General features: G+C 36.0%; 1 protein-coding gene across 8 annotated transcripts in view; it reads left to right on the top strand.

Annotated features, from left to right (window-relative positions):
* Window positions 1-24,788, top strand: part of ADGRB3 (adhesion G protein-coupled receptor B3) — a 446,997-nt gene that overhangs the window by 387,648 nt on the left and 34,561 nt on the right. For all 8 annotated transcript variants that reach the window (XM_039727349.1, XM_039727358.1, XM_039727398.1 and 5 more), the window contains 4 exons: window positions 15,489-15,639; window positions 16,212-16,281; window positions 21,075-21,141; window positions 23,307-23,392. In XM_039727349.1, the coding sequence (XP_039583283.1) occupies window positions 15,489-15,639; window positions 16,212-16,281; window positions 21,075-21,141; window positions 23,307-23,392 (374 nt within the window). The remainder of the gene's footprint in view (window positions 1-15,488; window positions 15,640-16,211; window positions 16,282-21,074; window positions 21,142-23,306; window positions 23,393-24,788) is intronic.

Here is a 24,788-nt window from a genome sequence, read left to right as displayed (position 1 = left end):
CAAAGATCCCCTAAACTTATTTCCTGTTCTTTGAGAAAAAATTACTAGGAAAAAAGGAAGATACATTCAACTTGCAATCCAATTATTCCAAACATGCACAGACATAAAAATTTTTGAGTTTGTGTTTGAAGAGGGTGGTGTGTGTGTCATCATCACTGTTTTTTAGCTGAGGGAGACAAATACAGGCAGGAAAATAAAATAGTTTTCCAAGGTCATCCAACCAGCTAGCAGTTTCACTTACTGTAGTAGCAGATTTACACATTCTCAGTACATTAACAAGTGCTTTCTGATATTACACTTTATACCTAAGCTCTCCTTATTTGGCAGGTTTATATATCTGGCTCACTATATTCTCGCCTGTCCCTTCTGCTGTTGTATGAAAAATGCCCACAAACAAGCAGGAAATAGGACTATACCCCGAGAACTGCTAAAATTACTGCCTCAAAAGGCTGGTAAATTCACAGAGAAAAAGATATCTTTATCAAAGTGCAGGAACTTTGTTTTTGAAAATCCTATTTAGCTGTAATAAATGAAAGTTTCATGTAAGAATAGTAGGTCTGAAACATATGTTTTTTATTGGAGGAAAAAAAGCTTAAACTGAAGAGTGCTGGCTGTAATGATGTGGGATGATAGTCCTGTGCTGTATTGGGGTAAAAGTGGCTGGTGCTGGTCTGGGCTACCTGCAGAAGCATTTTACTGAGGATCTGGACCTTGGTGAAACAGAGAGCAGAGGAGTGCTTATTTTCACTGTGGAGATGAAAGGGATTTTCTTCACACTGGAAGAATACTTATGCCTCGTGAAGTGACCTGGTTTTTAAAATTGTCTGGTATAATTTTGCTACCTGCCAGCTTTTGAATGTAAGAACAGCAGTATCAGCTCAGCTCGGTGATCTGCCTTATGCACTGTGCTGTCTGCATTAACCAGACATACAGGAAAGACTACAGAAACTGAGCGTGAATGATCCTATCTCTGATATCACTTCATGACTTTTGCAGTCAGCAATTTAAAGATTTTCTGAGCCAGGACTCCATCCAAAGCATCCATCAGTCAGGCTATTCTCTAATCCACTTTAAACTCATTTATCACTTTGGCTACCTTCAAATCCTAAAGCAACGATTCCACATTTCAATTTTTGTTGTGTATCAATGACATAAAAATAAAATAATAGGTTGAGCATCCTAGTTCTAACACTTAAAATTTTATTTGAATGCAAATTACATTATTTGTATCCTGAGTAGAGTTGTTTGTCTTTACAGTCATTCACAATAACTGGAAGTAAATTTTAAAAAGCACCACAGATGAGACTGATTCATGTGTATCCAACACTCAGACAAAATTGCAGATGATCGGCTGCATCCTGTTGGCTGTTATGCTTCATGCAAAACCCAGAGTGCTGTGATACAAGCCAAAGTGTCATCATTTCAGCTTCATCAGAATGTGCTTATATTTTTAAGCACCAGCAATTTTCTTACAAATACTATAAACTCTGCAATTTATTTAATTGAAAATTTAATATTAGATAGTTTTTTATTTAGAATAAGAAACTCTAACAGGAAGTTTTGAAATGTATTGGTGGCAGTTTACTGAGATCAATTGAATAATTAAAATGGGTGTTCTTACCAGAAAAGTTGGGTTTTTTTTAAAAGAGAATGTCAATAATATCAATCAGTCCTTTCGTACCACATATAGACAGCAAGCTGTCTTACAATTGGCCAACTAAATGTGGAATAAAATTGTAAAAAAATCGTTTAAAAAATAGTTTAATTGCTAAAATTAGCAAAGTTATTTACCGGAGAGGAAAAAATAAAAGCCACTAAATAGCCACTTTATCTGGATGAAGTTTATTCAACAGTAGTTCTAAAGTAATTAGTAGCAAGCACTTACCATAAAGCCGTCACAGCATTGCCACCTTTGAGGGCTGAAAACAATTTATCTTTAGAAACTACATTGCTAGCATGAATTGAGAAGGTAATATTAATGAAGGAAAGAATGAGGAAATAGCAGCACACTTAAAGCTGACTAGAACTAAAATCAATGACAAGAGGCAGCCAGACACACATGAGTAATTTATTAAGCAGTGATAGATTTGGGTAAGTAACACTGCAAAATCAGTCCTTCAGATATGTGGAGTGGAGACAAATTGGCAGTTTTGTGAACTGAGCAATTCTGTTTGCCCTTTGACTAATATGTAAAACTGGAGTTCAAGAAATGCACTTGCTCTTTTCCTACCTGACTTTCACTGATGCATTTATGTCAAAAGGTAAATTAAATACCCTGAGGTAAAGACACTACTAGAACTAAACTTCTGTCAAGGCATTGCCCTGAGTGATTATGTTATTGGCAATGATGTTTATCAGGTGTCCTGGAGTGCTGGGTCCTGCACCAACACAGAAGGAGAGCACCAGGGCCTCCTCTCTCAAGGAGACTGCAGCCTGACTCGGGCACAGAGCATATACAGTTCACAACACTGAAGTGAAAGAAATAAAAGTGTAGGCTTGTGTAAGTCCATCCTCTCTGGTAATACATATGTTCATTCACACAGTGATCTTATACACATTATTAGAGACTACAAATCACCTTCTTATAAAACATTAATATCTTCTCTGTGTGTGTAAGTGGCCACTATTCTGCTGAATGGAGCAGGAGATTAAATAACTCAAATAACTGTGGGAATCTCAGGCCATCTTCTTTCATGTGATACAAGAACAAAATACCTTTTAAACAAATGTTCATAATGGGGAATTTGTACACTGCCTGCTTCCTATTGTCACTGCTTAGATGTCCACTGCTCAGAAATTTATACTGGATTTAATTTTTATTAAATTGATCCTGTACTTACTGGTTTCCTCCTGCTTCCTGAAATATGGAGACACTGACAGTCTTTTATTGCAGTAGGCATCTTTAATGGCAAGCTCTTCAAATTCCTTGGAAAGCATTATCTAAGAGCACAGATAATGCCCTGTCCTGAAGAAAGCTATCATGTTGCTAGGCACTAGTTCTCTGTAGATCATCTTGCTCAAATCTCTATGCACTCTCTCCACAAAATTTTTCCTTCCTCATTTGGAAACCTCTTTTGTTCCCAGCAGGAAGCTCATGTTCTTAGACTCCCTGGGAGTTAAACAAAAGTGAAACCAGTAGATATGAGTCCTTGCAGAGAGCTTTGGGTCCTCACAAGGCTCCTCACAGTGACTTCTATAGGGAGAATGTATTTAGAACATATAGGAGAAAGAACTTTCTTCCTGCTGGTATCTATGAGGAGCCAGTGCTATCCTGAAAGTAATGATGGCCCAGATTCCTCCTCCAGATTGCGCTGACATATTACCTTACATCATAGGTACAGACTAACCCAGCTAAGCCTTTTCTGTGGCTCTGTGAGAAGAAGCAGAGGGAAGTGGAATACAGGCATGAAAGCCAGAGCCAATAAAAAGACTGCTATTTCCCTTATTCAAGAAACCTGGCTTGAAGTAATATGATAGAGGAGCTTTGATTAGTTACAACTTCTGCTGCACATAAGTGTTCTACAAAACCATTTAATTCTTTGTTCCTTAAAAACAACCAGATTGTCATAATGTTCTTCTTTAATAATCACAATGTTACAAATTTTTAAAATCATGCTAAAGGAATCACTGTGAAAGTTTCCCCACTGCTTTTTCATAAATATTAAATCTTTTATCCTACTGGTTTAACATAGCAGATAAAGAGAATTGAATGAATGTGATGCCACACAGAATTTCCTCCTTTCTGGAAGACAATGCTAAGGTATTAACAGCATAAATGGTTTCACTTTTTATAAGAAAAAAGATTCTTGACATTTTTCTTTCTTGTGCAAGCAATGAATAGAAGCTAATGTCAAAATATTAGCTGACTTTTCAACCTATTTTTCACCTTCCCATTCTTTATCAAAGTTCCAAATACATGTGTGGTCACAGTCTCTCCTCTCTGGTTGTGGATACTATTGCTTTTATCTTTCAACTTCTATTAATTATCTAATTTTATTCCAGTAGCCATGGTAAAAAATGACAAGAAACTGCCTCCTTTGATTTTCTCAGTGTGCATAGGTATTCATAGCTCTACAATTTTCCATCAATGTGAAAATCCCTGATTTCATTAATATCATTAGAAACACTTGATTATTCAATGTTTTCCCTCTTCTATATTTAGAGGGACTCTAAATTTATAACCTATTTTTAGCTATGTTTTGTATTAAATAAAACCCTCTATTAGGAATTTCTTTCTTCCAGATGCAATTTAATCCTGAGGATGTGGCAGCTTCATTGCCATTATATGTATCTCTGCATGAACAAAAAATGGATGGTCTCCAAAACAACCCATAGCTATGCATTAAAGGCATTAGAAATTAATATCATTACCATAAGAGGAATTAATATGATTCATGCTGCTATTGTATAATAAGTGTGTATTGACACTGCCAGTTCCCCAAAATGGAGATTCTGTTCTTTCCCCTCACTCTGCATTCACTCTCACATACACAGGTTGACAGGATCTGATACAGAGCTGTAAAGCAGTCTCCTCAGTCTTCTGTCCGCTGAAAATATTGTTTTGCAATGCATTATCCATCCAAAGGTCACTCTACCTCCACTTGTTTCTCTAGTGTGATAATGTGCTGTGATTTTAAAGCTACAGGGAAAGAATATATGTTTCTGAAAAAATTATTAAAATTGGGTTTTCAATTAAAAGAAACAATAGCAATTGTTGAACTACATATATACATATATGTATCCTATTAACAACTTTCAGAAGCATTTGTGTTATTTTTTTTTAAGTGCCTGTTTGTATGTATATGTCTACACATTCTATGAACACATTCAAAAGCATGTGTTGCCCTTTGCTCATAAGGGTGTGTGGGGGCACATGCACATACGCACTGCATTTGGGTTCTTTTTTAGGTTTCTGTACTGGGTTTGGCTGAGATGGAGCTGAATTTCCTCACAGAATCCTGTATGGTATTGTGGTTTGGATTTCTGAATAAAAAGAGTGTTGCTAACACACTGATGTTTTAGCTGTTGCTGAGCAGTGGTTACACAGCATCAAGACCTTTCCTGTTTCCCAGCTGCCCTGGCAGTGAGTTGGCTGAGGTGGACAAGAATTTGAAAGGAGGGAACAGAACCAGGACATCTGACCCCACAGGACCAAGGGTTATGCCTTACTGTATCATAGCATGCTCAGCAATACAACCAGCACTGGTCTTCTAAAGGTGGCTGTTGCTTGGAGACTGGCTGGGCAACAGTCTGCTGGTGGGAGGTGGTGAGTGACTGCTTTTGCATCACTTGGTGCAGGCTTTTTTTCCCCTTCACTTATTAAACCATCTTTATCTCGACCCACAGGTTTTTCTCACTTTTGCTGTTCTGATTCTCTTCCCCATGTTGCTGGGGGAGTGATCAAATGACTGGGTAGGTGCTTAGCTGCTGGCCCAGGTCAGCCCACCACATTTGCTCCAGCCCACTGCATGTTTTACTGGGTAAGAGGACAAAGTCAAACTGTTCTACATGCCTCTGTAGGTGGGCATGACCCCAAGCACTGGCATGAAGTCATCCATACTTTGGAATAATTAGCATGCCTCCTGGCATGATTTTGTCCCACACTATCTAGCATTATCCCAGTCAATTCCCCAAGCTTGGGATAGTTGGAACTGGCAAGAGAGCAGCTTGGATATGGCCACCTTATTTTGGAGTAGAAAGAAATTTACTAACATAGACATTTTCTGTACCATTCCAGCTGCCTGCAGAACGAGTGAATGCTTTCTTACCCATTTTGTTATCAAGTACAAATAGATGCAACCATATCATATCTTTTAAATTTTTGCTTTATCTATTATTTTAGAAAAATAAACAGAATTTATCCAAGTAAGTAATCCAAAGAAGACTTTGGATTGCCATAATAGTGTAGATACTGTCTCCATTTCCTGAATTCTTTCTTTTTTGGACTTTAAATGCTTCTTTCAAAAATACTATTTCTTACTGTGGAATACAAGCATCCTAAAAGACATTGTCCTTGGAAGAAAACTGGGCATGCCTGAAATTGAGGATGAATGTTCTTAGGGGCAAAAACAAACAAACAAAAAGAACACAAAAAAAAAACCAAAAGAAAAAAAACAGAAAAAGAATGAAGGTAGGTGACCAATGCCACTGTTGTAACAGCATTGCAAAGCTATTGCTCCAATTGGTTTCAGTCAATCATGTAAAGGGATGAAACTCTTACAAATATGCAGAGAAGGAATCTTTGCTGACACCAGTATCCCAGACAGGAAGATGGACTGTTTTCATATGGCAGGATTATAATCATCACAGTCAGACTAACTGAAAGACAACTGCAGGCTTTGTTGTTGAACTTCTCATTCTAGGCATCATTTTGATTGCCGAGGAAACTCCCTAAAATTACAGCAATTTTATTGTTAGCAAATAACATCAAAATCTAAAATAGAGCAAACAGATGATCTGATTTAAAAGTAGAGATACGCAAGTGATAACAACATTTCTTTTACAAGAATGTGTTGCACTGGGGGGCAACACAAGGCAGTATTTTCTGCCTACCTAATGGCGACTTTTCTTGGTAATTTGCTTCACCAGGATATCAGTTTGCACTGGCTGCATTTGGATTCTCCTGTAGGAATCTGAAGTCTCACATATCAGTATCCATTCCACTGCCCTCTTATGTTATGCCATCTCTTCAAGGAAGCTCCTCAAATTTCTTGCCTTTGTCTGCCTGGACACCTCCTCCTCTTTTTCTCAGAACTCTGTAGGGAGATCCCTCTCAACTGTGCTCTGAACCACTCTTTTCTTTGCTGACATTGCTGACTCATGTATAACCCTTGTGCTTAGCTCAGCCACCTCTTCATCACCAATCCTGGCTCATTGCCTCTAGCTACTCACACAGCCCCCATCATGATATTTTAAATAAATTAAAGTTGGGAAGACCCAGGACCTTTGGAATATGGGTTGCTCATCACGCTAATTGACTACTGGCTCTTGTATTCTCTAATCTCCAAACAGGGATAGCCATAAAGCTAAAGCAAACAAATATTTATTATTTCTTAATATAACTTGCAAAAACCCAAAGAGGGGTTTAAAAAGCTGAATATCTTTACCTAGTAAGCTGAAATGATTACATAGCACATTGTATGTTACAGTGAAACAGATTTTTCTTCACTGTTAACGTAGTTGTCTCATTATTATCTCTTCAAATCTGCCAAGAGCATTTCTCTTCATTTAAGAGAGCACACTACACATTCCATATTTTAAAATTAAAGAAATATGGAATTTTCAGAGCCTAAAAACAGTTCCTGAGAAACAACTGTCCTGAAAACAAAAGTGTGATAACATCAATGAAGCTTTTTTATTACTGATCCATAACCTATACATTAATTTGCATAGTTCCCAAGTAAGTAGAAGTCTTTCTGACAGCCCAGTAGAAGCATTCTGACAGCCAGCATGCATTCTCTTTTCTCTTCTGAGTCACTAGTTTCCTAGTTGCAGAGACTTTTCAGGCCAAACTGTGCATGAATCCGTATGAATCCAGTTCCTTCTATTCACACTGCAACTTCAGTTCTGCTTCTATATTGCTGTTACCCACAATGATATACAAGTACTTAATTTTTCAATGGTTTTCAGAGACCAGGTTGATTTTTCTTGCCCATCAATTGAAAAAACAAATCCATATTTTATCCACAAATCTACATTTTATCCTTCTTTGAATAATAATTCTTTCAGACTTAGTAATGCAAAACCTCACAAAGCTATTTTTATAGAGCAATTTTTTAAGATACCATAAATTTCAATTTAATTTCTTTAATTCTCATTCCTCAATAGCTCAGTAATGAAGTTGTTTCAAGAAAGCACACCAGTGATTTCCACTTTTTTTACCCAACCTCAGCATCATCACTTTGAGTTCAAAATAGTCTTTAAAAACAAACAACAAACAAACAAAAAAAAAAAACACCACCATAAAAAAAAAAAAAAGACAATTAGAAAAGGAAGCATCATTATTAGGCATCTCTGGAAGCATCATTGTTACAGGACTGCGGTAGCAATTTGCGACTAATTAGACAGGAAAGAATTGAAAACAAAATATAAATTTATTTTATGCTTTAGAGTTTTAAAGGGCTTCTTATTTTCTATCTTTCTGTAAACCTCTTGTTCTGAGCTTCACAAACTTCAAAACACACTTATTTGAGGTCACAGTTAAAATATTGAGTATTTTGTCCTGGCAGAGCTGACGTTTACTTTGTGTTTAACATCAAAGCCAACACAAAGCATTCATGATGTGAAGTAGGCCATATTCACTTACCAAAAAAAAATGCTCATCCAATACTTTGTAAACATTTAAAGCACTTAAGATAAGAAGCGAGCTCACAAGCCTCTGCTCAAGCACATTTCATCCCTTATTCTATAGGTGTAACACCCAGTATAAAGCCCACTTAAATTAGTGGGAGTCTTTCCACTGACTGCAAACAAGTAGAGGATCCTATTCCTTAATTTCCTGCCTGCCCAGAAAAATACACATCTCCGCAGCACAAAGGCAGAAGGGGAAGAGATTGTGTTGCCAGGTTTTGTAATCGAAGAAATTAAATTGCCTCTGAGTAACCTGTTCTGTGATACTGCTTGTGCAGAACTCATTTGCTTAAATATAACCTGGCAATAACAATCCAAACCAGGCAGAGGACTAAAATGAGTATGAATGTAAGGAAATTGTATGAGAATTGTCTTCCACCTGGTTTTCAATTTACTGTAGGCATGTCACCAAGAAAGCAATTCTGAGTTACACAATACAAGCCTGAGCTTTGTACTGACAATCTCTAGAGAATGCTGCAAACAACATGGAATGAATTTTACTGTCTTGTAAATTAGTCATAGCCCAGCATAATATGAATTATCCAGCAGGACATCTTGTCTCTGTCCCTCCTAGTCACCAAAATGAGACACAAATATTTCTGTAGCTTGGCAAATTAGCACAAGACAGCTTCCATCCCTTACACTTGAGCCCTCCAGGCCAGGGGGACATTGAGTCCAAGCTGACCATCAGGAAGGGTTCCTGGCCCAGGCTCTCTTTCAGTCACTGTGTGGGCCAGGGCTGGGAGAACAATTTTTGGCCCAGGTCAAAACTATGCCAAGGAATTTACTAACAATTTATGCACATCCTGTGCATAAAGGATATCTTTGCAGTTACTAGTGTAAACATTCTGCCACATGACGCAGTGAGAAAGGTTTACACATACAGCTAGAAACTTTAATAAATTCTTTTTCACCCCAAAAGACTGGAGACTGTCTCTTCACATCCAGTTGATAGAATTATTTTATAGTATTTGTATTATAAAAACTGGAGAAGAATAATGGCTAGCAGAGGAATTATTTTGAATAAAACCCAGCAGTTCTCCATAGACATAACATGCTGCACTACAACTATGCTGCGCAAAATTTAAATGCAGAGGGTGTTGATACGAGTGGTAGAGGTGACAGCTATCAAGGGAGAACTTTGAAGAAAAGTAACTCCAAAGGGCAGAAGTTAAAAAGAAGGCTCCGTAGACTTCTAGTGGATCACATATAAACAGCACTTCTATTGAACTCTGCACTTGGGAAAAATAGCAGACATTCTGACTAGTCTTCATAAGTAAGTGTGAAAAGTGATTGTAAATTCTTTACTCATAGAGGGGTGATTTTTAGAAATACTTTCAAGGTACATCTTGGTAAAAGAGGAGCAGGAACTGAATTTCTTAGTAAAATCTGAATAAAATTTAGGAGAAAATAGTAAAAAGGATATCAAAAGTGTATGTGGAAAGCACAAATGCAGAGAAAAATTACAATTTGACATGTATGTTTACTTCCAGTTACACTCATACTGTTGCAGCAAGATACTCTGGTTGTATTGTCAGATAAAAGGGCATATTCCAGAAGAGAAGAAAAACCTTAAATCAAAGGAGCTGAACAAATTATATTGCACCCTAGGACTGGGCACATGAAATGGTCCCAAAGTTTAGCAACTATTGTGATAATTTGCATATGATACCAAAAAGAAAAGAAAAATAAAATTTGATATTGAAAACATTTGCTGTGAGATTGCCATGCTGTTGATAAAGATGGGAGCATAATTGTAAAATAAATCAAAGGAACTGCAGAAAGAGCTGGGTCATTTGCAGCCAGCTTATATGCTATTTATCAGAACCTAGAAAGGCATCTTTCTTGTTGTGGGTAAACAAAATGATTGAGTAGAAGGACAAAAAAATTGAGTGTCCTTAGTTATCACTCATTGTCTTTGTAAGGCAGATCACCTAATTGCTTAAAGATTACTGCTGTTGCACTGCAAAAACAGCTTGCTTTAAAAATCCAAGTAAAGGCTCCCATTCATGTTGTCTTGTACTGCACATAGAATCCTTCTGTATAATAATTAACTGTGCATATCTCATCACACAAATGCAAGCCAAGTAATAATTATTCTGGGCTATCATGTCAGATATCAGAACAAAATGTAGTGAAGTTAAACCACTTGAGTCTTTAACTGCTAATGACACCAGGAAACACTTTTAGAAGATCCCTAAGTTTTCCTTTGTGTTAATTAAAAGAAACAGTTTCATAGATGTTGGTTGAAAACACAAATGACATTATTTCTGAACAATTATCTCTACTATATTGCTATTTTCAATATCAGTATATCAAATTTCCTGAGTTCTTTGCTTGAACAAGTGGTGCTAGTAGCACAGTCTGTCAAAAGAAAGGAACATGGGATTTTTAAATGGAATCTTCAAAGCTTTATGGTGTCAGCAACATTAATGATCCTGGAAGAGAAACCTGAAACACTTCAGCTATGATTTCTCAGACATTTAAGATCCTAAGAGTTTCAAGTATGTTTGCAACTGAAGAAACAGCCTCTCTTGCCATATTTTTTCTCATTGCAAATATGTCTCTCTTCCAGAAAACCACTCCTGAAAAGAAAGTTCTTACTTCTTTGTCCCACAGTCTCTGAATGTCCATCTATTTTAACGTCACTTTACTCTATAAATCGGTATTTAATCTATCATTCAATATAATCGGACCAATACAGTGTGTCCCTCTATTTTGGCAGTCTGCTACACCTGAGACAAAGACACTGTATTGCCCAAATCAGTCTAAAAATAGGTGATAATAAAAAAATCAAATTCAGAATAATAAGCAGTATCTTATTTCATGAATTTACATTTTTGATGTAAAAAAGGGAAAGATACACTGTTTGAGAGTAGATGGCTTAAGACTGACTAAAAGAAAATAAAATATACAAATTTTGTCACAGAATTACTTTTCTGATTTTTACTGTGTCCCTTGCATTATCTTTGTTTTGTTTGCTCTTTGTTTCATTTATTAATTATTCTGGTCTTTAGGTGCTTTTTGTGAACTCAGTGCATGATCAGAACATCATAAGAATAGCACCCATTTAATTTATCTCCTTAGGCTTATCTCTGCAGAGAGAAGTCAAAAGCAAGATTCCAATCTCAAAGAAATTTTATTTTTCAAATGCTTTTCTATTACCTCTTGTTTCTGCTTCTTAAATAATCTGAGTGAATTTTAGCCATGTTCATTTTGCTACCACCAATATCGATTTCATTTTTCATGTTCATCTTCAAATAGCTTTGATTTTTATACTGTTTATCAGAATCCAGAGAGAGTCAACAAGTTTGTTGAGGGAAAAAAAGCCAGTTTCAAGGCCAGAAAACAAATCAGATGTTCTTACTTTAACCTCTTTGCCTTTGTGTGAAAGGTCTATAGCAGAAGACACTGCTATTAAAAAAAAAAAAAAAAAACCACATATTTTCCTATTTAAAAATACCATTGTTCTTTTAAAAAAACCCAAAACACAACAGCCATATGCTCAAAGAATGTTGATAAATTCTTATTTTGAGGTACATTTATGACCTACTTTTTCAGGTCATAAAAATTGATGTATTCTCTATTTCACTCATTATTATATAAAAATATTAATCATTAGAAAATGTAGCTTTCAATTTCCATTGGTTTTTGGTTTTCTCATCTGTGCTTCAGTACACTCATTTGAAGTAGGTGTCTTACAAGTATGAGAGAAGGAAATAATTGTATGCCTGATGTGTGTTCTTGCTTTCAATAGTATATTGTTTATTAAAAATGGATGAATGGTCTTAGATATTCCATGTAGCTTAACACCTGAGACTCAATTAAAGTCCATGAAACTATGTATTCTGAGGACAGAAAAGCTCCTTCCCCTCTCTTATAAGTAAATATGAGGTGCCAAGAACAAAAGCAATGGGAGGAATGGGAGGGTTAGAGTAAAAGTTTACTTAATTTCAGAAGCGTGAAGAAATAATGAATAAATTAAATTCAAATTAATTTTGCTGCAGGTTGACAGATCCTCAGCACAGGTAATTAATTCAGTGAGTTTTAATAAACTAGAATTAGAAGGAAATGAGAAACATCTCCTCCTAAAGCAATGGGGAAGATGTGTACCACAATCTGTTGGTACAGGCAGGCTGACACACTGCAGCTTTGTGAGTGATGGGCCACAAGGTTTGAGTGCTGCTGCTGCATGTGCAGGAAGGTGAGGGGAGGTGGTGGTCCTTGGCCAAGGAAGAAGAGGAGAGAAATTGGCACTAGTCCATAACTTGGTGAGAAAGAAAAAATGCTAATGTATACTTTCTAAAATCAGACATATTCAATGGCTCATTTAATAACAACCTTTGGTGAAAATGAATTTTTGTTTCTATTTGGAAATTGACTTCCCAGATGCATTGCTTTCCCAGGCAGAACCACATTGTTTCCTCATTTATTTATCAGAGGGGAAGAATAAGGAAGTACATAAAAGCCAGATTTCCAGTGGAGTATTGGACAACTGTGCTGAGCCGGTGGCTGTGCCTGGGAGGGGGCAGTTCTGTTTGCCAGGACTGCTCCTCTTGCAGGGAGGGAAGCTGAGTTCACTGCAAGCACTGCCTGCACATGAACCTGTCATCACAATCCCACAGCAGTTGTTTGGTGATGTTTGCAGGCTGATTTGCATATTTCTGATGGCATGTGATGCAAATACACTGTTATATCAGTGGGACAGACTTGTTCATTGTTGTTCATTAAAGACCTGTCTGCTGCTCAGAAGAGTTAGATGTAATCAGCACTCATATATTCCAGCTAGAGCACAGATCACTTCTCATAAAACTTGGTTCTGTCTTCTCATTTTCTGCTCAGCATTATCATTAACATTTTCATCACAGTTCTTTCTTCTACAGTAGCGATGTCCACATTTGTCTCAGATTATCATCACCTTCTCTTTTTTTCAAAATAGAGGATAAATTATTAATTAAATCCCACAGTGGACACTCAAGTCAACCATAAAAGTTAGCAGTGTTTTTACCAAAAATATCAGGATTGTTTGTATTTGCGTTATTTATAAGGGAAATAGTATATTCACCTTTTTTTTTTTTCAGGGTGTGCTTTTACCTGGGCAGTTCCTCCATAAAAGATTCTGTACTTTTCCTCAAAAGTAATTTTGTTGTCAAATTCCTGCTCTAAGAGAACTCTCTAGCTTTTGCAAAAACATTGATAGGAAAGCAAATTAAAATTGCATAGTAGGAATTCATAACATATGAACCAGCTCTTTAAAGAAAGGACATTTATTAATTTTCTACTGTATTTATTGTGTGTTTCACTGCAGAACTTTCATTTTAAATAAGTGGCGTTTGGGGTATTTTTTTCATTTACAGGAAATACAGATATTAGTCAGACTTCAACTGGATAGATTTTATGAATCCATATACCATAGGGACATCTAAACATAAGAATTAATGCCAAAGCCTAGGATGGAATACCTGCTGCCTTTTCAGGATCTGTTGTTTTTTTCCAGATTATATTACTTGTTGGTTTTTTGGTTTTTTTTTTTTTTCCAGATTTTTTTTTTTTTTGGTTTTTTGTTTTTTTTTTTTTTTTTTTTTTTGTTGTTGTTGTTGTTTTGTTTTGTTTTGTTGTTTGTTTTTTTTTAATTAACAACAGTTTTCTTATATATAATTATACAAAACCCCTTTCCTCTAGATTTAAATAGGCAATTTGACTCAGGGTTTGAAGACAAAGTGTTTGTCACATCTGTAAATTCAAAGCAAGAAAGCATTACATTTTTACTCTTGAAGTGCATAATTTTTTGAAAGTTCAGAGGCTGATGTCAGCTAATGCTAATGTCAGCTGATATCAGCTATTTATTTAAGACAGCTATTGGAGTTAACCATCACAACTGATTTCAGATAAGAATCTGGAAAAATTAACATCACAGAAAATTCAACCCAAAACTTCCAATATTGGAAAGTAATTAAGAATGTAAAAAGAACTAAAAAGCATGGATGGTGTAATACATGTGTGTCATATATGTCATATCCTTCCTGTCAGCCTTGAATCAGCAATATATGCAAGCATCTATATATAAGTAGGAATGTGCATATTCTCTCCCTAAAGAATTTGCTCAACTGGGATTTTAGTAAAAGCTCTTGACTAGCCTTAGTACAAGGCTAAGCGTAAGGGAGGCATTAGATGTGTATGATGCATAAAGAAATAATCATAAAGTAATGTCTACATGTTTCCTTTTTTCATTAATTTACCTCATTGATGTTGGGGATGTGAACTGTTTTTCCTTTTAATCTTAACATAATTTTGGCTCTTTAAATTGTGCTAAGGATAAATTGTGCTAGTGATATTCTCAGCATTTCTGGTGTGGTCTTGGTTCTGGGGTACAATTCAGACTGCATTTTATAGCCTGCTGCTGGCATTTTAAGCAACACAGTGGAGCACAGATCATTTATGCCAAGAAGCTCATTTACGCAAGCTACAATGTCAAGTTTAATTAAGGGCTACAGTAACAAAAGAAAGCCAATTGCAAGTGCTCAAAATACTTTTCAGATGACAAATGACTGATACCCATAAAAACAATATCCAGGGCAATTGTTAAGGTTATGATACTTAAATCTGCCTAAAAAATATCTAAAGCAGTATATTCCAAGAGGTTAACATTCTATAAAATTTGAATTTAAAAAATAAAAAAAAACAACTTTAAATTTTATAATCAGGGTCTTTCTTCATGGAGGGAAATAAAATGTAACTGGTAATTAGGAGCATTTATACCCCCACATTTTCTTTGTTCAGCTCTATGTGATTTTATAATCAGTAATTTTCTAACTGGCTTACCGGAATGGCTTTATGATGGTCCCTGGTCAAAGTAAATGTGTAGAGAAAAATCTGCTGGCATGATTTATTTTGTGTTTTTGTCCCTGCTCAGAACACTCAGTGTTTAGGAAAACAAATCAAAACCTCTTCTGCCTAATCCCCATCAACATTTCTGTCTCTTTCTCTTGCTCTTTGTGGCAACACATCAAAAAGGGAGAAAAGGGAGAGTTGATGCTAAGAATAAAGGTCAAGATGATAGAATATGACAACTCTTTGAATTGAAAACAGAAATGAGTGTCCCTAAGTATTCAGCATGAGCTTCTCTTTGCTCCCTGCAGGGCATCTGCACCACAACCACCGCATTTTTACACTTCTTCTTCTTAGCTTCATTCTGTTGGGTTTTGACAGAAGCGTGGCAGTCATATATGGCTGTTACTGGAAAAATTAGGACACGACTCATAAGGAAGCGTTTCCTGTGCCTTGGATGGGGTAAGTCAGTAAAATTAATTTCCTAAGAATCATTGGAATGAAACATTTAATGTAGTGGCAATGTCAAGAATATAATAATTTTCTTCAGTAAAACTGAAAGATTGTAGACAGTGTGTAACTAAAAGAAAACTGGGTTAGAAGCCTCTCCACTGTATGTCAAGCTCAAGGTATGCTGATGTATATTGTAGCATTCTTTTCTAAATATGTTTTAACAAAATTTTAGAAGATTTTCAGCAAGGTAGTGTAATATCAAGAAATCAAAATAAAACAAGATAGAAACATTCTCTGAATATTCATGAAACCCCTTTCTAGTTAAGACCTGTCAAATGTACCAGTAATTTAGCTGCATCAAAGCAGTACACCGTGGGCAGAAAACAGTGTCCTCCTCCCTGCCAGTGCTTCAGAAAAACAAATCCTACAACAGCAATGTGCTTCATTAAATAATTAATTCCATGTAAAATTGCCCGTTTTGCATTAGCTTGCCCTGTCATTTTTTGTCAAGGCAGAACAGCAATATTTTATTCAGCATCTGCTGATTATTATTGTTTTGTTTTGTTTTGCTTTTTTTTCAGGACTGCCAGCATTAGTGGTTGCAATATCAATAGGCTTTACCAAGACAAAAGGATATGGAACAGCACACTAGTAAGTCAATCTGAAATGATAAACTATGTTTTTAGTTACCAAGATAGTCATACCCATCAGGAACTGCATAGCACACTCTAAGGTTCTACAGGTATCCATTCACACCTGGAATTGCCCTGAGAGGGATCCACATAAGAACAAAGAGAAAACAGCATGCCAGTCTTGGACTGAGCTCAGCAAAGCACCAGGAATCCTAGATTTCATTTGAGATTTTGAAATAGCAAGCTTGTAAGAAACACTGAGCATTAGATCCACATAGACACCTAACATTTATATAGATTTACAAAAGAGAATTTTAAATGTGCTGGGTAGCCTCTGCCAACCTTTAAACATATCCAAAACTGGACTGGAAAGAGTGTCTTTGGGCACCCAGGTTTCTGCACACCAAGCAGGTACCTTGAGTTTTATGCCCCTGAGCAGCTTGGAGCCAAAGCCCTTCAAACATCTCAAAACAGTTCTCCCATCCACCCCCCCTCTCCTGGACACTCTGATCCAGCCCATCTCCTGGACTGTGCTGTGTTTGAGAGACAGAAAAGAGGAAATTTGTGTGCTTCATTTACATTCAACTAGTACAGTACCAGTTTAGCCATCTGGCTGGCTCCAGTATGTATTTAGCACTTCGGAAAATTAACTCCTCAGAGAGGCTGCCCTTCAATCTTCTGATGAAGAAAGAGCTGAGCCTTCCTCCAGCCAGTGGAGCACTCCTTTATGGAACTCCTAATGGAACCACCATTATGTATGCAAGAGTGTGCTTCCTTTGGTCAGCCTGTTTGGAGCTCTCCTCACGTTGCCTAAGAAATTGAGTATACATCTGGACAGAAAGAGGAAATATGACTGTGTAGACTGGTAATGAGGGCATTCATCAGCAATGTGGATGAGTTAGGTCAAGTCCTCACTTCAATGAATATTTAATTGTTCTGCTTAGCATCATCATTGAGTGAGATCAGGATTCCCCCTCCCTTCCCTGTATGTCTCACCATCTTGGCACTCCAGATCTGGGTGAGTAAGAATACAAAACCAAACCTCCTCCTGAGTTCTGGCTTCAGCCACAAAGCTCTATAGTTATAAACTGTGACAACGTGCATCTTGAGTTTTTTAATGAGGAATGTGTTATGTAACTGAAATGCTTAATTACACTTCGAGCTGGCAAGGGCAACAGTGGTCTTAGTCCCCTTTTGAGTGCTATATTGAGAACCTACTCCTGTGAATTCTTTTTTAACTGTGTACTCATATTGCTGGATTTTTTTTTATATTATTTAGTCCTTGAGCCACAACTGGAAAACATTTAGGCTGTGAGAATTACAAATCACTAAACAAGGATGTCCAGACCCCTATTGGGGATGTAGCTCTGTCCCTTGCAGGATTAATCCCATTACATTTGCTCTACTGAAATCATTCATGTGTGAGTACTTGCTTTAGTTAACATTTCTTCCTGCTTCCTTCCTGGGCTGAATGCATTTTTAAAAGAGGATATTCTGAAATATTCAGACAAAGCAACAAATCATTCATTAAGAGCAACCTGGAAAATAAAAAAGAGCAGGTCCCTGTACATGTAACAGCTCTTCTCCCAGGATCCAAATCCAGCTGACATTGTACTATGGGAGAAAAGACCAAATGAAGGCTTACAAGGGACAAATAGATCCACAATTCAGCTTTCTCATCTTATTTGCAAATATATTTTCTTGGCAATTGACATCAGAATTACATAAGGAAAAGAGTGAAAACAAGGAATGGAGATTCCTCCTCCGTCACCAGCTGATATGCTGTCCCACTCCAGAAGGCAGCAAAGAACTGTGTCTCATGACAGCTGTTGGGCAGTATAAAAGCAGAGCTCCTGTCCTGCTCCTCCTACCATAACTAAAGCACTTGTGTAAGTTTTTTAATTGTTTACACTATATTTTGCCTAATTGGTTGCAGTCAATTATATTGATAGCAACACATGCTGCTATCAGAAACACACCCCGTTGCAAACTATTCATGTTCTTGAAGATGCTCATTTTGAGAACATTAAAAGTGAAAATTAAGGAATTTATTCCAGTTCCACAGTCCCACACATGAAGAGATTCATGGAAAAGGAGAAGGTCCAAGAATCTTTGCAGCACCTCTCAGTTCTCCATGTATATGTATTATGAGAGTGCTTGAATTGTTCACAATGGAGCCATTTCTGTGATCCTCAGTCTCTGATTTCCGTCTTTTTATCTGAGTCCTAATTATTAGACAGTTATATTTCTGTATTTTTTAAACTACAGAAGAAAAATATTTCACCTGGACTCTTGTAGTGATGGAGATATAAGGATAGAGGCTGAAGGGATTTCCTAAAAATAATTTAAAAACCCACAGAGACAAGTTTCAGGTTATCTGGAAAAGATTCATGTGTCTGAAAGCTTAATAGCTTTTTCCATCCATTTATCTACTAAATATTGTTGCTATCTCTTTTCAGACAATCAGAGCTAGGAAAGCATCACTATCAAAATTTACAGTTAATAAACCTGCATGAACTGCTCATGTTAATATACAGTGCAGATAAATTCCAGGAATTTATTGTAACAGCAAATATTAAAATTCTGTTATATACATACTCTTGCCATGCTCTCTTAAGAGAAGGAACCAGTCTCCTGGAGAGTATCAAACATCTCACAAAATGTACAGGACACAGGAGCAAGTGTACAGATGCTTCATCACTCAGCAGAATTTTATTATCATTTAACATGGTCCCATAAAGCCACCAGTGGCTGCTCTTAACACTAATCAATTTATATGGCTTTCTGCTATGTGCACATCAGGGAGAAAGAAGAGAACATGAGAGCAAAATAAAAACAACTATAAAACACAAGGGGAAAAAACTATCAGAGCAAAGAAAAAGGAGAAGAAAAAACTAGCAAAAAATCAACAAGAATTGTCTCATGGTGTATGAAGCCACCTGAAAATCTATCTGCAGTCAGTCTTCAACAGAAGATGGAGGAAAATTTCATTTCAGTCATCAGCTAGGAAATGTTGAATATATTGAAGTAATGATATCACACACTGGTGAAAATCCAGACTGTTGAAAATTCAGTTTGTGTAAAAATGAGGTTAAGTGAAAAAAAGGACAACCTCTACATTTTTTCCCAGCTCTGACTCTAAGTGGAAATCGCTTTTGAACAGCCATTTTACTTCATAACATGGAAAAGAGAAGGAAATATTTTTCCTTTGTCTCAAAGTGTTTTGTGGTAGAAACATATATTTTTTATTTAGGAAAAACTGTTCTTGACTCTTTTTTCAGCACAGATAACTGAAGTTATTTTCAAACTACAATACATCAACTATTTTTATGAACTGCTGTTTCTGTCTCTCATAAACATGAAAATTTTAATTACAAGTCCTAAATACTCTAAGTGGTCATCTCCACTAAGTTTAAAAGTTCATACTGGTAAGGAAGTGCACTATGAATACATTTCCCTCTCTCAGAAGTCTGTGTTCCCAGACTGACAATAATAACCTATCTTTTGAAAAAATAGTAGGAAAAACTGCAGAAAATTTTGAAAACATTTTTCTTTGACATTGCAAAAATAAATTGAACATTAGTGTTGTAGGTGGTTTTTGAAGCAGGATGTAAAATAGCTTGGCATGTACTACCTTTTTAACTGTGAAGCAGATAGGAACCATTTGCATCCTTTTATCATTCCAGAATTTAGCACACTGGTGCTGTTGCATTCATGTGACAGTTTTCACATGGCTTCATTGCAATGGAAAACGCTTTTGTTCCTGGCAGTGAGAATACCAGCCCTAACAGACCATTAATATTATGGTGTGCTTGCATTTCTTTTACTTGGTTTTGGAAAGTACAAAAGCGTTACTGGAAAATAAAGAAGATATGCGTGATTCTGATGTGAATGTTTCTGGATATGAAATCCAAGTAAATTATTTGAATGTATATGCTGGAATTTCCTTATATGTAGGTGTGATCATGCATTCAAATAAACATGCTGTTCTTTGAATGTGTAATCACTGGGAAAATAGCACAGCTGCATTTACTTCAGTGTGTGAAGCTCCTCTTCTGCAGATATGAAAAGCTTTACATCATAGTATATAAAATATTTAGAATTTTATTCTGTAAGTGCTCTGTGTTTGGAAATCTGATGGTTTTCAGTGAAAGCCCTGATGCAGAATGACAAATTCTTTGAGATTAGGAGGTCTCCAGAAAACACAGTTTTCAGATACTTTAACATGTACATTTAAATTGTTTGCAAAATATTAGAGGGAATACTGAACAGATCATATATCATAGATGATTTTTCTCTAATGGAGTTATTGTCTTTAAGATGTAGTTCTAATAGCAATTATTAAGTACAGGATATGCAGAAACCTGTTTTTTTTCTGAAGTTCCATGTTATGGGTGCTTGACTCTTTAATAATTTTTAACTATAGAACTATCAGATATGGTAAGCTAGAAATGTTTCTTGATGTCTATTTGGCAAGGCCTGTTCAGTTAACTCATCCTATATGATTAGAGGAGATTCAATAAATATTTGCAAATTTACTTTCTGTTGTGGTCTTTATACACTTTGGCCATTTCAGTTTATGTATAACTAATGTTAAAGATTTTGAAATGTTAACCACTGGTAATAGAAATATCTTTCACTTCAATCTTTCACTATCTCTACTTCTTCATATCAACAAAGCAGTTCTTTTTTGTGTGTGCATATGAACCTCATACATCAGAAAAATATGCTGTATTAATTATTAATGCTCTCTTGACAGTATGTTATACTTATTTTTAATTTGTGTTAGTTCTTCTCTAATGTTCTTTCCAGCTGCTGGCTGTCTCTGGAAGGAGGGCTACTTTATGCTTTCGTTGGACCTGCAGCTGCTGTTGTCTTGGTAAACATTGATATAATTCCCACTATTTTTGTATGAAATGATAGAAAGTGCTATGTCCATTATAAAAGCTTAGATATACAGCAACATTGCATATTGCTGTAAATACTGGGATCATTGCTGTTTAACATGCCTTCAGTATTTTGAATACATGATTCATTTGATTATATCAGTCCTTTAAACCAATTATCTCTCCATGTTTACACGGTAAGCTGTGAAAGAATAATGTACTGATTAGTGGCACAGAAAACTTGTTACAGGCATCACTGAGTTATTATCAGTAGCATCTACGCAATTGTCACTGCCTTGTGAAACTCAGTGACAGTCTTGATAGAGTGCTGCTTGGCAGTGGATTGCTGTGCCAGCAAAAGCAACAGAAGGAGTGGAACCTGCCAGCATGTTCTCCATGGCTACTGTTTTTGAAGGCAAAGAAAAAATTGTCATAGCTTGGAAATGTTACTCTTTGTGTATTGATCTTCCACATCTCTGGACATGCATTTAGGTGTAGGAATCATTTCTGCCTAATTGTAGCTATCTGCAATGTAGATTTCTGCATCTAAGTCAGTTATCCCAGTCATATTTCATTGTCAGTGAAGAAAAATACATACTTTTAGAGATCAAACTATCAGAAGTATTTCAGCTGTCTACTTCAGGGTAAGATGAATTACATCCCTACCTGTGCCATCGGCTATCAGACATCTGCTCTGCAGTCTGTATGGATTTTTTTACAACAATTTATTTAGCATTTTTCCCTTACAGATTTTGAATCTAATTATTCTTCCCACTCCAGAAATTTTGTGCTGTGATAACTCTATCAGCACTGGTTATTTCTGGTTTTCTCTTGTAAAAGAGAATCAGTCTTATTAGTCATCAAAGATAAAGCTATTCAACTACGTGAATTTTCCTGAAATGGATGTTTACTACTCCCATAGAGTTTGTGTCATCGTTGCCTGGAGTCAAGCCAGGATCCTTTTGTACAACTCACAGTCCCTGTCATGGTAGAGGAGCCAAGGATGTTTACAAAAAGCCAGTTATAATTTTCACATGGAAGTAACTGTATGTTCTCTGTTTAATTGGCAAGTCTTTGTTCGGAGATGTTGGAAGTTCACAGTCGCAGTTTGCCCTGCCATTAGCTGGTAGCTGTGGAAAGGAGCTGTTCCATGCAGCCACTTGAGCCTAAGTGTTGGAAGCCAAAGAATTATATAACACCAGCTGAAAAATGTTAATGCTGAAAATAAAGTTGAAAAAGAATTGGCAGAGCAAACTAGCAACAATTAGATATTTTGGCACAGGTTTTGAAAAACCAGTTTGAAAAGAAAAAAGGATTTTCCTTCTTTAATAAATAAAAAAAAGGAACATTCTTTTAATAGAATCAAAAGTTGGTTTTACCTATTTGTAGGGCCATGCAGAGACAGGTTAATAGAGTTCAGTTCAATAATACAAATGGGTAATAACAGTCATTAAGTTGTCCATTAAATGCCATTAATATGTCCATTAAGTGCCAAAGTTCAACAGCTAAAACATTTGAATTTTTTTTTAGGTTTTCCCAATTTTTAGATCTTCAACCCATGTATGTGATCATAACACCATTTACTTTGTGGGGCTAAACAGACATCCCAGGAATTTATCTGGTCCACAAAAATAGTAAATTGCAGCCAAACGAGGCTCAAAACTGACATTTTGGTGAATGACATAGGCAGTGATTTAGGTGCAGAAAGATACAGAAAACCACAGGCAGGTTCTGCATAAGTGGGAACACCCACATGGGCCATAAATGTTTAAAAAGGAACTATGCTCTGACTAGCTCTTGCCTGTGCAGAAAACTCAAATTGCAGTAGTTTTCCTGGAATAGGATCTATATTGGTGCAATTAAAACTGACAAAAATATTCAATTTATATTACTCAAGCTTCATCAAACATGTACACATATATAGCTTGATACGAGGCATAATTCAAGTTCCCAAAACGAGCCTGTTGCAGAGTGTGTGTGTATGCGCCACCTTTTTGTCACAGCCTTTTGATCTGTTCAGGGACGTTGCTACACAGTTTTGAAGGAATGCTCAAAAATGTAAGAGGAGGCATTTTGCTGGCCTGTAATACAATACAGCCAGGATACAATATTTTACTTTAGGCACTGGAAGATCAACTGTTTGTTTTCTGTTTGACAGGTCAACATGGTGATTGGCATTTTGGTATTTAATAAACTTGTTTCCAGAGATGGAATCCTAGATAAAAAACTCAAACACAGAGCAGGGTAAGCAACAACTGGGTTATTTTAAAGCATATTAAAATTTTATCACTAGTTTTTAATTACAGATATTCAACAAAAATTCTTTTGATTGTGCTGTGAACTTTTATATCAATGTAACAGTGTTTCTAACAGATTCCATTAATCTCAAAAGCTGCTGTTGCATTATCCTGAGGGAATGCAACTGAAAAAAACTAAATATAACAAAGCACATGTACAACAGTATTAAGTTAATAAGAATGAGGATTTGCAAATCTGAGCAGAGGTTTCACAAGATGGTTACCTGTGTAAAGCTGTTGCAGTTAGGATAACAGTTTTGTGAACTGTGTGTACTGAAGGAACTGACTATTTTTGTCTAGCTTTCAAATTTAATTACTATGGCAAGAAGTATTGTTCATTTGTGCTAATAGTTATAAAATGTATTTTACAGCAATATACCCCTTACCTAGGTCAATGTTATTCTGCCATTTTGACTACATTAAGAATTTGCCTTTGTTCTTGCATCCACATAACATCTACATAGGTGTATTTTCTAAATTAGTGTAAAAGAACATCAAAGTAAAACAATCCTCGTAATTTAATTGTTAAAAAAGAAAAAAAATGTGTCTCATTGATTATTTACTTGTATTTATGCAAAAATTCTGTTTATTATCAAAAGAAGAAAAGATTATTACAGTGGTGGTATCAGAAACTGTTCTGCTGTGGGTGACTGCAGCAGCAAACCTAGATTCATTGCATATTGGCGAAAAATATTTCACAACTGCATCATCAACTTCCCAATGCTTATGAAAGTGCATTTAAACTTTGAATAATGATTTTTTTACAGTTGTATTTTCTAGTATTGTATTTTGGGCCAGGTTGTGGTTTAACTCCACCAATATCTGTGTTTCTAACAATGATAAATGATAGTATTTTCATTTTTCTGTGTATTACTGCTATGGGCAAAGTTATTGCAGATTCACTTTTAATTATTTTAAAATTACATTTTTACCTGTAACTAACAGTAGCATTCCTAATAAGTTTGATGTGTACATTTATAATAAATACTTTAGCTGGTGTGATTTGCATTTCATATTAATGCAGTCAAGTGTTTCAGTTTTCAGTTCTTCCACCATCATTTTGACAAACATGTACCAAACCCTGTATTTTTATTTCTTCTGTTTCCCTCTGTTTTCATTAGAAAGTATTCATTTCATAACCTTACTTTTGTCTACATTGCTCCATCAACATTCTGAACTGTGTAATTAGTGAAATCTAGAATATTATAAACCTACCCAAATTATTTCAAAATTAGCAATGACTTAGTAATCACCAATTCAAATTCACCTATGCTCTAATTTCAGTGATATAAGGAGCTGGGACAGCCACAGGTTTGGCTTTGTAAATTTTGTAAGGATATTCA

Source organism: Passer montanus, unplaced genomic scaffold (genome assembly GCF_014805655.1).
Source record: "Passer montanus isolate IOZ18808 unplaced genomic scaffold, ASM1480565v1 scaffold11, whole genome shotgun sequence".
NCBI lineage: Eukaryota > Metazoa > Chordata > Aves > Passeriformes > Passeridae > Passer > Passer montanus.
The sequence above is the reverse complement of the archived record's forward strand: the minus strand, read 5'-3'. Positions and strand labels throughout refer to the sequence as shown.